At 46.5% G+C, this 15,933-nt stretch overlaps 1 protein-coding gene across 6 annotated transcripts in view; it reads right to left on the reverse strand.

Annotated features, from left to right (window-relative positions):
- KIAA1549L (KIAA1549 like) overlaps window positions 1-15,933 on the reverse strand; it is a 261,000-nt gene that overhangs the window by 61,402 nt on the left and 183,665 nt on the right. For 5 of the 6 annotated variants that reach the window (XM_045066054.1, XM_045066051.1, XM_045066053.1 and 2 more), the window contains 3 exons: window positions 12,918-13,108; window positions 5,927-6,054; window positions 1,058-1,236 (listed from right to left, as the gene is read on the reverse strand). In XM_045066054.1, the coding sequence (XP_044921989.1) occupies window positions 1,058-1,236; window positions 5,927-6,054; window positions 12,918-13,108 (498 nt within the window). The remainder of the gene's footprint in view (window positions 1-1,057; window positions 1,237-5,926; window positions 6,055-12,917; window positions 13,109-15,933) is intronic. The other variant, XM_045066052.1, reaches the window with a different exon arrangement.

Consider the following 15,933-nt stretch of genomic DNA (forward strand, 5'->3'; position numbering starts at 1 on the left):
GAGACGTCTGTGGCCACAGCAGCCTTGAAATCCTGATGTGGTTTACAATGCCCAGGTGTAGAGGGGCCTGGCATGTTCCTCGAGGTGTGATGGGAAAAACACTTTCCAACCTTGGAAATCTCTACCTGTTGTAGGTAACAACTGCAGTCTGCAGACAGATGAAATGAACAATCAACAAAACAGCTGGACAAGAGAGAAAACCCGAAGCAGGTGCGTACCCACGTGTCAGGTAGGTGTCCACGTGCGGGTTCCACGTGCGGGTTCCACGTGTGTGGTCATAAAAGCTCAGAAACATTTCCGCCCACCGCCACTCTGCTGCGGGGGATGGAGGAATGGCAGATTCTCTCTACTACCTGACTGCCTCTCTTGCTCTTCTCTAAACTGCCCATAGCTACCATCCATCCATCTGTTTCCTTTGGTCAAATCACGAGTCTCTGGAGTATATTACAAAATTTTTTCAGTCTCTTTGGAAAACTGATTCACATCCTGAAATGCACTGATAGCCTCCTGGAAGCAGGCAAACGGTTGTTTCAAGCTGGCTAAAAGGTGTTAAAGTCATCTCAAAGCCCCTGTAGTAGGCCACGTTCCTGCCTGTAGGACATTTTCTTCTCTGGTCCCTTATCAGTTTGAGCCCTTTCGTCCCACTACAGCTGACAACCCATGACGAACAGGTTAAGAGTGTTACCGAAGAAGGTGGAACGTTGTGTATGTGTGTAAGGGGATGGGGAAGCATTTCTGAGGTTTCTCTTCATAACTACAGTTTAAAAAAGTAAACTCTATCCTCAACGTGGGGCTTGAATTCACAATCCCAAGATCAAGTGTCACGTGTTCTACTGACGGGGGCACCCAAGTGCCCCATAACCAGTGTTTAAAAAAAAAAAAAATCACCCAATAAACTCATTTTGGGTGACTTGCCTCCTGATTGGTTCCAGTGAGGCCCGCACACCCAGATGTAAAAATGACTGAGACCACAGGTAACCCGCATCCAGTTCACCCCGATGGTGTTCCCCAGTCTGAGTCCCCAGAGGCCCAGCTGCGCTGGTCCCCAGACGCTCACCTCGCCGTTAAGGGCCGCCGACTCCTGGCTCCTGTCTGATGTGGGATGCACCACGGGGAGGGCTGTGGGTTTTATGGCAATGAGCTGCACGGATCCGGAAGATGTGTCAAAGGGATCGGCAGCCGCCTTGCCAGTGTTGTCAAAAAGCACGGCTCCATCCTCTTCATCACTTGCCGGCACTGAAGCACAACATAAACACATTGATTTTTTTATTGTGTGGGGATGCTGTATGGCCGTGGGGGAATCTGTGTAAGGCTCACTGGCTGAGGACCTTACAATACTCATCGTGACCTCGGGAACCACAGCGTTGGGTTCAGTGCCAAGGGCTCACTACTGTTCAAGGACTTCTCTTAAATTTAAGATCTATACTATTCATTCCTTCACTGTATTATCAACGGGTAGGAAAGAATCATAGAGGTTTGAATTGAAACAGCAAAAATCATCCTTTCAAAACCGTGACAAATGTTTTACGAAAAATAAAAAAGTAATTTTTTTTCTCTGTGTTTGAGTTGGAGAGGAAAAAAGTACAATTTGGCCAAAGCTGGCAACTATTCTTAAAATATGACAGTCAACGGAATACCAGCATTCATTCCAGTCTCTGGCACCAAAGCCAACCATTTTCGCCCAAGGTTAAGCAAGGAGTCTTCCCTGGTCAGCTGGCCGTAGGAATTACGGTTAACACTCTATTTTTTCTTTCTCAAAGCTGCTTCTCCAATGATTTGGGTTTGGGGTTTTGTCATTGGTTGAAACAAAAGAAAGCTAAGAAATAACCTCCAGAGAAACGAATATAACACTATCGACAACTTCCCTAATTAAATAGAGTGAATTCCGCCTACACTCTGTTAAATTAATTCTCCCCTCTGACAGATAATTCCGCTCTGATTGCTGAAAGACACCAGTCGGCCTTGTGTGTCCATAACTAAGCTGTGGATGAAGTCCCAGAGCCGGTGGGATCTTGCTGATTGACTTGTGCTTAAAGCACTTTCCCATTAGGTAGCTCTAAGAATGACAGTTTATTAAACACGGCTGGGCAAGAGACTAATGGATCCTGTTCCAACAACTAGACCAGTGGGCAATTTGGGAGCAAAATAGGTGTTCCGTAAAATATGAATGTAACAGAAGTGTATTCATCTTTCCTACTGCTTGCTCAAGACATTGGGATGTCCTTTAAATTATTGAGAAACACATAGTTTGTATCATATTGTCACTTATCATAATCACGGATTTGCCAAAGTAAGCGGAGTAAATTGTTATTGTACGATGTGGCTCAGATTCCATAGAGTCTAACAGTGGGCTATAATTGGAGTGTTTTTTTTTTTTGGTTCTGTGAACTTATTTGCAAATAGGAGGACGTGAAACAGCCAATGACAGAAGAAAAGCTCTACACACACGTCTTTTTGGAGTAGAGCTCTGCCGGGCAGTTCCTGCCTGACCACCACTATATCCCACCTGGACAACTGCTACGACACCATCTACAGCAGCCAGCCTCCAGGACGGCACCCAGTAATTCTCACCTCCAGATATTCACAGCCACAATGAATAGTACTGAGCTGTGTAATCCCTGGGGAATTGCAGAAATGACAAGGCTAGGTCATAAAAAAAAAAAAAAAGAAAAAGAAAACCCTGTGGCTTCCACCTTGCTCTTTCCTGAATCACTTATTCCAGGGAAAGTCAGCTGCCCTGTTACAAGGACACCCAAGCAGCCCTGTGGAGAGGTCCACATGGCAAGACACTGAGCCTCCTGCCGACAAGTATGTGAGCAGGCCACCTTGTAGGTGGAGTCTGCAAGCCGGGTCAAGTCTACGGATGACCACAGGCCAGGTCAACATCCTGACTGTGACCTCCTGAGCCAGAACCACCCAGCTACGCCCCTCCTGGATTCCTGACCCAGATAGGACAGGAGAGAATAAACACAGATGGTCAGTTTTGGTTGCCAGTTGTTGGGGCAATTTGTTACACAGCAGTAAGTACCTCATATACCTAAATAATCTCCCTTCAGATTTGCACAATAATCTCTCCAGATTTAAGAGATAGATAATTAGCTATCCTGCCTCCTTCCCCCAAAAGATTATGTAAAAAGACATTATATTAAATATTGATATATGAAAGTAAGGGAGTCCAAGTTCATGGGCATATTTGATGTATAGTTTGTCCCTATAGGGAAAGACGTGAGAGAATGCTAAAGGAAAGGGCCATAGTTAAACTGTGGAAGTGTCCCACACACCATACACCACCAGCATCGTCATAAATGCCACCGGCCCCGACCTCAATGTGTCTTAGTTGCACTGTTGGTTTTAAATAAATCAGCAATCTAATTTCCTTCCTTCTTTCCCCCCTTCCTTCCACTCATCTTCCAATCCAATAGAATACACTATTGATGTTTTGATGAGCTCTGATGTCGTGGATAGGATATGGTATAGCGGAGCCTGTGAGAAAAAGGGCAAGTGGAGGTTCCACGCAAGACCCAGCCTAGAATTCTGATGTGCTTTAGCATCTGTTGGATTTTAGAGTGGACAAATGGGTCCTATCATTTCTGTTTGAAAATTTCAAGCTGAACCCCACTGAATACAGGAACCTGCAGTGAAACAGAGGCCACCACCTGTGGAAACTCACTGGATTTACCTCTGGCAGAAAGACAATGCAACAAAGTACCATGAACCTGGAGAAAGGATGGCTTTTTAATAGAACAAACACATTAAAATCTCAACCTCGTGCCATAATTGGATTTTATTCACGTACCTGGCTCTTGTTATTTCTGATATTTAAATAATCAAAGTGACCTAAACAATAAGGGGGCAAGCAGAGCTGTGGAAAACAAGAACAGAAGGTCGGCAGGAACGTTTTGGGCAGGTCAGTGTCTCACCAGCAAGGGTGGGGAGTGATGGGGTTGGAAACAGGCCTTGCTCCCTCCTTTTCTATGGATTAAATGCAAGGGAGAAGGAAAGGCATCATCTCGTAAACGTGACTTACTGACAGAGGAGTGAGTGCACTGTACATTTCTAAGCAAGAAAAAGGCATAGAACAGTAGGTGCATGACTTCATTTTCTAAAAGAACAAAGCAGTATAACAAAACAGATATGTGTGTGCTGTCATATGCATAGTAAGAAGGTCTGAGAAAGGGATGCCTGGGTGGCTCAGTGGGTTAAGCCGCTGCCCTGGGCTCAGGTCATGATCTCGGGGTCCTGGGATCGAGTCCCGCATCGGTTTCTCTGCTCAGCAGGAAGCCTGCTTCCCCCTCTCTCTCTCTGCCTGCCTCTCTGCCTCCTTGTGATCTTGCCTGTCAAATAAATAAATAAATAAATAAAATCTTAAAAAAAAAAAAAAAAGAAGGTCTGCAAAAGATACAGGCTAAATTATTCAAGTTCATCTGAGGACTGGCGTGGGTGATGGGGCATGTGCAGAGGACAGACTTTGACCTGACTTCATATATCTCTTCTCTGGGAAGAGAAAGACTTCATATACCTCTGACTTCATATATCTCCGTGAGCTGGTCGGTGGAGAGCTGATAGGTAGGATTTCTGGTGGTCCCGGGCAGGGTAAATATTCCAAGAAAACCCCACATGCCATGCCTTGATCTGGGTGTAGAAAGCAGTCTCTGTTACAGGGCATGGGGAGTTCAGGAGAAGAAGAAATTCAAGAATCAAATCGGTAGGACAATTTAAACCAGTGCTTTACCTAATGGCTAGAAATAGGAATGAGGTCCACCTTTGCCCTGCAGAAGACAAATCCGTTGTGTCATTATCCCTTTTCTTACTTTCTTTTTTTGGGTCAGAACAAAGAAATCAGTGACATTTGGAAACAAAGGAATATGCTGGCACTAGTCCAAGAGAGAGACCCTGAATCCTAGTCTATCAAATTCCTGTCTACCGGAGTGCCAGATTATTCGGCTTTTCACCTGGTCTTTCTGCAGGATCCCACCTTATAACCCATTGAAATCTGAAGGGCACATCTTTGGATCTGAGTGGCAGCCTGGGGTACTCGAACCTGGGCTTCAGCCAGTTAGCACCGCAGGGGAAAGCCCGTGGAAGGAGGGTCAGAACAAAGGTGGGTCGGGGGCGCGGGGGTGGACATACAGTCATGTCTGATGGACGCCATGTAGAGACGGTGTCACAACACAAGCAGCTCCAATGACTTATAAATAAACCCTATCCCCCATCCCTTAGAGGGAAGGAAAAGATCTGTGCGAGGGAGAATCCAGCCAGTTTTGTTTCCCTAGAGAATAAAGGCAGAAGCATGGGCTGATTTTTGTGATGACAGATCGATCGCCGTGTCATTTCCTGGGAGAGGTGGCTTGGGGATTCCTGGTTTCCCTGGCAGAGACTGAACCCCTGAAACTTACCAAGGGAGTCAGGGCAAGAAAATGAGGGGAATCTCCAAGGCAAGCAGGGGGAGCTCTCACCCCCTTGTAGATCCGGTTCTAGGCACCCTGTCCGTTCAGCCAAGGATTAGAAAATTTCGCAAAGCAAACATCAGTGCATTCTGCATAGGGCTTTTCAAAAGCACCCCTGAAACTTACCAAGGGAGTCAGGGCAAGAAAATGAGGGGAATCTCCAAGGCAAGCAGGGGGAGATCTCACCCCCTTGTAGATCCGGTTCTAGGCACCCTGTCCGTTCAGCCACGGATTAGAAAATTTCGCAAAGCAAACATCAGTGCATTCTGCATAGGGCTTTTCAAAAGCACTGGGCAATTCCATAAGGTCAGGGAGCAGAGGGCACAAGAGAATAATTCAGAGAAGGGGGGGTCAGTCTCCTGACTTTTCTGGGGTTCACCAGAGAGGAGAACCTAGGGTGCAAGTGAGCGTGGGCTCCTATGTGTGTGTGTGTGTGTGGGAGGGGCTCGGGGCTGGTGTTGGCAAGGAAGGCTTCTCACCATTTCTCTTCCGTGCCTCCTCCTTTGTCACTTTCTGCTGTGCCATGACATTCTGGGGCGAGCGCCTCCCTGAGCTGGGCTTCCCTGATTCGTTGCTGATGACAGAGCCATTCTCACTGGGCGACCTGCTGGAAGTAACCATAGCAACAGGAAGATGGTAAGTTCCGACTCCAGAGCCTCCTCTCAAGGTTATTTTATTTGCGGTTTATGTCTGTCGCCTTTCATTCTGGCTTTATCCACAAAGAAGAAATGATACAGGAAAAGAAAACAGCAAAAACCAAAACAAAACTAGCCCCACACTACCTCATGGGGTAAGCGTGTGGCCATGGGGAAGTCTGCTGTTTACAGGGAGTGCTTAGCTCTGCAGAGAAGTTCAGCGAGCGCGGCCCTCAGGTCCCATCTCTGCTCCATTAACTCCCAGTGACTGTGGAAGCGGTGGTGATGGTGTTTGGAAGCATGCCCCCTTTTTAAAACACAGTGCTCTGAAGAGGGTTGGAGAGCGCTGGATTCAGGGGGCATCTGCGGGCACATGCACAAGACACAAGGTTCTCTTTGGCGATTCCCTTTATGGAGTAGACCTTGACCACTAAAGTTGAAGTCACCGCGTCACTGCGTTTATCACTTTGCCTCCCACACGGCCACGCGTGGGCACACACATGCTTTATAACTGTGTTAACGGGCAAACCAATCTGAGCTGCTTGGCCCTTCAGGAGGTGCTTCGTGGGCACCAGCTCTGCCGGGCGTCAAGCCACGTGTCCTGGTATACAGAGACACAAAGACGCCCCCTCCGTGTTCTCCAAGAGCTCCCCATCGGAAGCACCAGCTGGGTGCCAAGGGCTACACAAATGGTTTCAGAACTCTTCATGAATCGTAGGGACAAACCACTGGTCTGGTGATTGTCACCCTTGTTTCCGCAAGTGAAGGATGTGACGCTGGCGGTGGGCGGTTTTGTCCCCGGCTAAGCTAGGAAGCAGCAGATCCGTCCTGGAAACCAGGGCTCCCCCTGCAGGTAGGGGCTCTCCCCACATGCCAGAGCCCCTCTCCTTCACAGTCTCCTAAAACATACGGTTAGAGCCCTGGGGCAAGCCAGGGGCTGCCTTCCCTTCTCTTGGGGCCCTTTCTGGTCTTCTGGGACTCTCTGGGAAATGAGCTTTTGGAGCGGCTGCTGCGGTTCGTGCTTCCTTAGGCCTCAGATTGTCATAAACACCAACTGCCTTCCCTTCTGTGGAGACAGTCAGAGGCAGGTATCCAGAGGCCTCATCGAACCCCTTATTCTTCTACCGTTGATGGTCTGAATTCAGAACATAAAGGCATCCAGCCCCTACGATGGAAGATGGGCTGGAATGACATGGAGCCCTTGACCAGTAAGTAAGCAGCTTCTAAAGTGATTGCTCCTCTTTCTTCCCCTCCCCCTTCTCTCCCCATCCTCTGGGAATTTCAGAACCCCAAAACCACCACCAGTGAAAGGGCCGGCTCCCATCCACGGGATGAGGCCACATCTGCCCAGGGGTTCCACAGAACAACAGAGCCAAATGAGATGGTCCTGGCTGACGTGCTTCAGGCCAGTATAAGTTTAGGAAGTCTTGTTTATTATCTTCCTTCTTTGGGTGACCTAATGCACTTCAGCATATCAAAGGCTCTGATCAGTTCTGTAAAGAGACTCCTCTCCTTTGGTTTAACCCAGCATTTCTGGGTTTATTTGGCCCCAGATCTCTTTTACCACAAGACAGTAATATGAACAATACAGCTTGGGAAAGTATGGATAAGGTATTCATTTATTAAATATACATTATTTACCCAATAGCTCTTTGATCACTGAGTCCTAGATATACACAGACACGTCCACAGAGAACACATAAGCCCTGGGATTGTTTTCAGAATGGCACCTCCTCTTCCAACTGGCTTTATTGGGACAGCAAGACTCTCACTGAGGTCCAGAGAGGAAGAAAGAGGAAAGGCTTCTTGTAACCTATTTTATGTTCACAAAATACTTAATGGTATTTGTAGCATTTGCATATCTTTCTTTATTTGATCCTGAAACGATTTTCTGGCTGTTCCTTTCACTCCAGGGAAAGGCATGAATGAGCACATTCCTGGAGAGAAACTATACCTCTGCTTTACTCTTTCGTCAGCTTATAATCTTATGTCTACATGGGGCCATCAACATCTGGTCAAAAACAGAAAGTGAAATTTGTATGTGTCCATGTCCACTCACAGGACAGTAGCAAAGATGTTTCTGAAAGCAAGAAAGGGCCACCTGTGAGGCTATAGTTTTAGGCTGTTGAACTCAGTAGGCCCCCTTCTGGGGATATGGGTGTACGTAGAGGTTGGATGAAGGGGTGAGGAGGATTAATCAATCAGTTGCTGAACAGTTATGGTCAATCACCAAATTGAATGGCCGTCCCTACGAGGTTGATCCTCACCCATTGATCCTGGCCACAGACCAACAAAATAGCATCACCAACAGCCTTGGCTAGAGGGACAGGGCCTGCAATGCTTGACTGTTTGCAAGTGGCTAAATGCTCAGATTTCAGTTTTAAACCAGTTTTAAAAATAGATTTCAAAATCGAGATATTTTAGCGACCATCAAATTTCTGGTTTCTCCTGTTTTTCACTTGTGAAACTTTCTGGATCACCTAACAGACCCATTCTGAGAGGGCATGTGGTCCTCAACCAGCAGGAGCGAGGGAACTGATTGGCAAGATGGAAAGCCAGAAAAATAAATGCATGATGAGTTTGCTGTTGGTTTTAGCATCTTTGTTTCTTTCCCTAATGACTCCCATGGTCAGCTGAACTTGAACAGAGGTGAGCTTTCTCGAATAGCTTTGGCAATGAGAGAGCTAGACCTTAGCAAAATTCTATTTTTACAGTAATGTTATGAAGCAAACGTAGAAATCATTCAGTGGTGTAGACATTGTTTTCTTTATCTATATTTGTTTCATAAGCTATTATTTTCTTTTATTAAAGATTTTATTTATTTATTTATTTGACAGAAAGATCACAAGTAGACAGAGAGGCAGGCAGAGAGAGAGAGAGAGAGAGGAAGAAGCAGGCTCCCCGCTGAGCAGAGAGCCCGATGTGGAGTTCGAACCCAGGACCCTGAGATCATGACCTGAGCCAAAGGCAGAGGCTTTAACCCACTGAGCCACCCAGGCGCCCCTAAGCTATTATTTCTTAATAAAATTCCCAGGGTAAGTAATTGAACTTGATTATCAAAAGTAGACTCCTTGCTAATTCAAGAAGAAATGCTTGTTCTAAAAAAATTTTTTTAAAATAAATTTTTATACAACTTAAATCACTCAGCTAGAATGAGTAAAAAAGGAATTTTTATTCTTCCCAGCAGTGCTGTGTTAATATCCTAATTTCAGTAATTCTATGTATTTCTTTTCAGGGTCCTCTGGTAGGTGATAAATAAGTTGTTACCATGCCTTTATTGTATTTGGCAAAGATCATAATGAGAATAATTACTGTAAGCAATTCTATTTGCCAGTCAATTCAGATAATTCATCTATTGCTTTGCCATATGTTTCAATTCTTCGTGCTGGGGCAGACCGTTGTAGTTGTGATTCTGATTTATTCCCACCTCCCCGTAACCAAGCTTTGGTGGTCTCCTCCCATATTAACTCTGGACTAGACATGTGTCTTACTTTGGCCAAAAGGACAGTAGCAAACATGACACTGGCAAAGATTTGAGACGTGCCCGCATTTGGAAGTTTGTTTTCTTGCTGCCCTTAGCACCCTGTAAGCACCCTGTGAGAAAGCCAAAGTGAACCTGCTAGAAAATGGGAGACCATGTGGCAGGGAGCCCCAGTTACCGGGCCAACCTGGCTAACCTACTGCCTGACTACAGATTCATGAGTGAGCCCAGCTAGATCAACCAAGCCTGGCTCAGCCCAGAACCACCACCTACCTGAGCTCAGCCAAAACTGCCAACCCACAAAAATCAAGAGCTGAAGAAATCGTGGTTGTTTTGAGCTGCTAAGCTTTGGAGGAATCTGTGGCAGAGCAATAGAGAGCTAATGCATATCTCTTCAACCTTCGTTCCTACCCAAGCTGGAATCCTACCTGCTGTTTCTCTCTAGATCTTTCTGAGGTACCAAGAACTCCTGGAGGGAAAAACACAGAGCCTTGTTGCATGACTCCAGTGCAAAATTTGTGTATTTGACACAGACAATCCTTCCATCCCCCTTCATAGAACTCCTTTCTCTTGGCTTCTTGGAATCCATTCTTGCTTTGTCCTCCCCATGACTTTTTTTCCAATGCTTTTCAGTCACCTATGCTGATTCTCCATCATCTAGACCTCTAATCATGGCAATGTTCCAGGGGTCAGGTCTTGGATCTCTTCTCTACCTATATACTCTCCTAGGTAACTTTGTTCAGTGTCATAGCTTTAAACAACTAAATGCTGACAACTCCTCCATTTATATTTCTACTCTGGACCCCTCCTCTGAACTGCACATTCATTCAGCTAGTTGAGTTCTGAGGACTTCCACTTGGATGTCTTAGAGGCATGTGAAACTTACTGTGTCCACATCCAAACTTGTGATCATCTCCTACAGATTTCTTCTCTTCTGATCCTCTCCAACACAACCTGTAGCAAATGTGTCCCTCTCTATTTCCATTCCTCACAGCAGTCTATCAGCAAAGCAAGTCTTGTGAGCTCTTCAAAAACGTGTCTAGAATCCCATCACTTCTCACAGCACCGCGCCTTGGCCCACACCTCCATGTCTCACCGGGACTATAGTAACAGCCTCCTGATTACCTCTCTGCTTCCACTCCGTCTCTCTACCATCGGTTGTCCACACAACAGCCAGAGTGAGGCTTTACAACTGTATGTCACAGCATGTCACTGTTCTTCTCAAAACCTCCAATGACTTCTGATCTTCCCTCACAATAAAATACCAAGTCCAGACTTTGGTCTGTAGAGCTTGACATGTTCAACTTCAGGCAACTTCTCTGACCCATCTGTCACCACTTCCTCCCTCGTTCACTTCGGCCTCCTTGGCCTTCTGGCTCTTCTTCAAGCACATGAAGAGATTTCCTCCTCAGGGCTTTGCACATCCTGTTCCATCTGCTCAAAATATCTTTGTCCAAGATAGCCTTGAGGCTTACACATCATTTCATCCAGGGCTTTCTCAAGTGTTACTTAGCCAGAAAATCTTTCCTTGACTTCCGGGCTAAAATAGCATCATGCCCCGCCCCCTTCCATTGCTCTATCCTCTTACCATGTTGTGGTTTTCTTCTCCATACCCATCACCACCCAATTTACTGTGCATCTATTTCTCCATTTTTTTATTTCCTAGCTCTCCCCACCAGATTGTAAGCACCATGAGAGTAGGAACTGTGTCTTGTTCACTGCAGTATCCCCAGGGAAGAGCATTCAGCAAATATCTGTTAGGTGAAGGGAGGGAGAGTAGGAAGGAGGCAGGGGTGATGTAGCTCTCCCAGCCTCCACTGTGGTCTCAGGCAAAGGAGAGAAGGGACTTGGCAATGGGAGTTGATTTGGCCAGCCAACAGGGCTTGCCATAGAGAGTTCATTACCTCTTTATAAGACTATTGTAAAGTCCTTACAGCCAGTCTCCTGGCCTCTAGCCTAACCTCTCCCATCTATCATCCACACTGCTACTGGAGTAGTCTTTCTAAAATACAAGCTGGATGTCACTGTCTTGCAGAAGAACTTTCAGTGGTTTCCCACTGCCCAGAGAATATAGGTCAAACTCCTGAGCGTGGCCATCGAGCCCCTCCACAATTTCCATCCATCTGGTTTCATCCTCCACTGCACCCCAACACTGTGAACTATAAACCCTAGGGACATTCACCAGTGCCTGAATGTGTGCTGGTCCCTCTTTTTTCCCAGCTCCTTTGGACTGGACGCCTTTCTCTCTCCCTAGCTGTTGACACTCCACTCACCCCCTGAGGCCCAGGTAGAACACAAGCTCCTCCACCACCTTTACCTTATCAGAATTAAGCTCTTTCTCCTCTCTTTCCACAGCACTTCGTTTAGACTCCCCTATGAGCACTCATATGTCATGCTTGGTTTCCAGATATTTCTCTCTCTATCCCTCTGTCATGAGATCCTTGGGGTCAGGACTCAATTGCAAACCTTTCTGTAGCCTTTCCAATGCATATCAAAGTGCTCTGCTAATGGTAAAACTCCTAAAATTAAAAAAAAAAAAAGTTTATCTATTTATTTTAGCAGGGGATGGGCAGAGGGAGAGGGAGAGAGATAATCTCAAGCAGACTTTCCACCGAGTGTGGAGCCCAATACAGGGCTCAATCTCATAACCCTAATCCCATGACCTCACAATCATGACCTGAGCTGAAACCAAGAGACAGATGCTTAAACAACTAAGCCACCCAGGTGCTCCCTCGTTTTCAAGCTCAAACCACGAACTCTTGAAAAATGGCCAGATAAAAAATCCAATTCTACTGAATCAAGGGCACTGTTTCTAAGACAAGTTTAAAAATACAAGTGCGACACCAGTGTCCAATTCGTTGTAATACATATGAAAGCTGAAACTCTGCTGTTGTGGCTGATCAGTGACATAAAACCTCACAAAGCATGGCTCGTGAGAAGCCAGTGTTATGATCCTTGTCATCGCTCTTAGTCTCCTTCTCAAACATTCAAAACAAGCATGAGGGGGAATTTTCTTTTTTTTTATTATCCTATAACGTATTATTTGCCTCAGGGATACAGGTCTGTGAATCATCAGGCTTGCACACTTGGCAGCACTCACCATAGCACATACCCTCCCCAGTGTCCATCACCCAGCCACCCTCTCCCTACCCCCCACCCCCAACAACCCTCAGTTTTTTGTGTGAGATTAAGAGTCTTTAATGGTTTGTCTCCCTCCTGATCCCATCTTGTTTCATTTATGAAGGGGAATTTTTGAAGAGAAAAGTAGTATTAACTCAAGGGCTTCAGCTGCTCTCACCATCAATGATTCCCTTTGCTGGGGGTGGGGGAGGCAGAAGTCGGTCCCATGCCTACCTCTTTCTGGTTTCGGTGGACTTGGCCGTCTTGATGGTGCTTCCGTCCTGGACGATGTCTCTTTCCTGAGAGGCAGGAGGATCTCTAACAGGGAGTGGGAGGACCACCGTTTCCTGAGTCACAGGGACGACCTCCTCATCTGCCCCTTGCTGGCCCAGGTGCTGCTTGGCATAATCAAAGCCTTGCACAGGCTGCAAAGAGGAAATGGATCTGTGGTCAGATTTGTGAGCGTGACTCGAAATGATGGCTTTAAGAGAAGAGAGTGCATGAGACAGGACCACACTTAGCTTTCTGATGAACAACCGTGAACTCAAATCTCCCCCGTAATTCCTGTCTGCAAAATCAGAATCCGTGCTCATTTCACCCAGCTACAGAATCTCCCTAGACAAGACTTACTTGGAAAAATGATGACTATAAGCAAGACCCAAGTACGTGTGTGAGAACAGACTTCTCTCAAGAATCTTAAACCACCAATCTGAAGTCACTAGATACTGCTCACGAGCGACTCTTAATTGATACGTGATCTGTCTTGGAACGTCCTGTCATCCCTGAACTCCGCTTTCACATGGCTTTATGCGTAGTAAGAGGCGTGTGACTTTGCCAGGTGGATTCAAAGCTGAACCTGTTTTCTCATCTGAGAAATGAACACCATCACCTGGGCTTTACCTACACCACCCCTCAGTCTTAAAGGAGAATAGAGGCTCTGAAAACAGAGAGAAAGAAATGTGCTTCCACATGTGAAGACCATCATTAATAATAAAATGGGATTTGTGGAATCACTCGACTCCAGACCTACGGCTCTCCTATGATTCATTACTGGGTAATTAGCAAGGCTTTTATTGCACAATGTCTGAAATCCCAAGTGAATAGGGCAGCTGTGAACAAAACCCAACAGACGTCTATTAGTGGGGCAATAAAAAACCAAGAGGCGTGTTTAAACAATTCCTGAGAGTGTCTCTGTTCTGTTTTCCACCCCAGAACAGCACAACAGTGATTCAGGGCAGGACAGTGGGGTGGTGGGGAGCACCAGCTCTGAAACAGGCTGCCTGGGTTCCACTCCTGGTTCCCCCACGTATTAGCTAGGTGACCTCGGGTAAGACATTGAAATTCTCGGCACGTTGGTTTCCTCATCTGTGAAATGGAGATCATAGTAGGGTAAATAGGATTAAATGTATAAGTATGTGAAAGTGATTTAATCACCCTCAAAGACACGCTGCGTGGATTGAGTAGTAAATGCATGTTCATCATTTAGTGACCTGCCTGTCCCAGGTGAAGTTCTTAGTCGGTATTAGTTAATATTGTTCACCTTCCTATTAAATCACAGGCCAGGGGAAATAGAAATCTGTGATTCTCTTCAAGAAAATCTGGAGATGAAACTCAATCTCCACCACGTGGGTTCCCTTAGAACCTGACATGGTGAGGACACCTGCCTTCAGCAGTGAATTTAGCTAAGAAATGTAACGAGGAGCATCCAGCTACACGGAATGGTCTAGGGCTGTGGCCCAACGTGTCGAATCCTCCTACCGCATCTCAGGACAGGAGGGAGTTTTATTGCTAAATCCAGCAAGGCTTCCTTACGTCAGGCTGTCTGTAGCTCGGCCATGGACCACCGTTCCCCCAATTCCCAGGGAAACTCCCTGTGGGGAATGTGCCCAGCCTTCCCTCTGCACTGAGACACACACCCTGACCCAGATGGTGACCCCGGACATTTTGTGCCAGGATCTGGCAACGCGCTTCTGAAATAATGTTTGTCGGTTCGTTTCCCTCCCTCCAGTGGGGCCACATGAAACAGAATGAGCCTTTGAACCGCCTAGTCATGTTCCTAGACTGCTGGATCGCCTGCTCTTCCAATCGACGGTCACCAAGGGGATTCGACGGAAATGTTTCTAGAAGCTGACCTTTCCTCCCCAGGTCCACTGTTTTATTGTCTCCTGGCTCCGTCTTGTTGCTTCCATTCAGGTCTTTTCTAGGCTCACCCTTGACAAGCTTCTAAAGCTATTTCTCTGAAAACCACTCAGGTCATGTCATTCCCCCATTAAAATTATTTCACAGCATTCAAACCCTTCAGCAAGGCATTCGGACCCCACCCAGCCTGGCACGACCCACCCGCTCAGCCATACTTCCTGTGGGCCCCTTTTCCGTAGTACTCCCATGCCTCCATGACCCTATTTAATGTAGTGCTGACTGTAGTTCATGGGCACTGGCCTGTGCCAGGGACTCTGCCTGATGCTGGAGATATGAAGATGAGTAAGAGCGGGCCCCCACCCTCAAGGAGGCTTTGATACTACTGGTAGAGTGCCGAGTGCGTGACATCAATTATCACACTTCATGCCCACCGTGGTTCAAGGAGGTGGGTATTCTTATGATGAGTCCCCACTTTAAAGATAAAGAAACTGAGATGTGGAGAGCGTAAGCCACGTCCCCAGACCATGCGGCTGGTCTTTGGTGAGGTCGAGATTTGCATCCAGTTCTGTGTGACACAGAACCAGAACATCTAACCACTGCCTAGTGATTCTTCCTGTGGCCTCTGCTCTCCTTCTGAAGCCCGCCATCTTGGTTGGGCATCTGCTACTGTATTTGGCTTGGCTCCTGTGCTGAGACTCCTGGCCTGGGCAAGGAATTGAGAGTCTCTAATGATGGCTAAGATTGCCGAGGAACCTAGAGAACAACAAGCTGGCTCTGGCCTTCTCCCTCTTGCCCCCACTCTCCCTGTATTTGGCCCCTCACCCTTTACCTTGGGTTGAAGTTATCTGCTAGATACTTTAGGGGACTGCGTTGACAATGAGTGAGCAGAAAGAGAAACATTAAAGAATGACAAGGTCAAGGGTGGCCTACTGTTAATTACGTTAATAATAACAGTTCTCACATATGTTCAATACTTATAGCTTGCAAAACACTGACACCTCATTTCATGCCCACAACCACCCTGTGGGGGAAGCAGGGCAAACATCACAGTCTTCATTTTACAGGTAAGAACACAAAAGCTCAGAGAGGTTCAGTGACTTTCCAAAGATCA

The sequence above is a fragment of the Mustela putorius genome, unplaced genomic scaffold, assembly GCF_011764305.1.
Source record: "Mustela putorius furo isolate JIRA1106 unplaced genomic scaffold, ASM1176430v1.1 tig00003859_pilon_pilon_pilon, whole genome shotgun sequence".
NCBI classification, from domain to species: domain Eukaryota; kingdom Metazoa; phylum Chordata; class Mammalia; order Carnivora; family Mustelidae; genus Mustela; species Mustela putorius.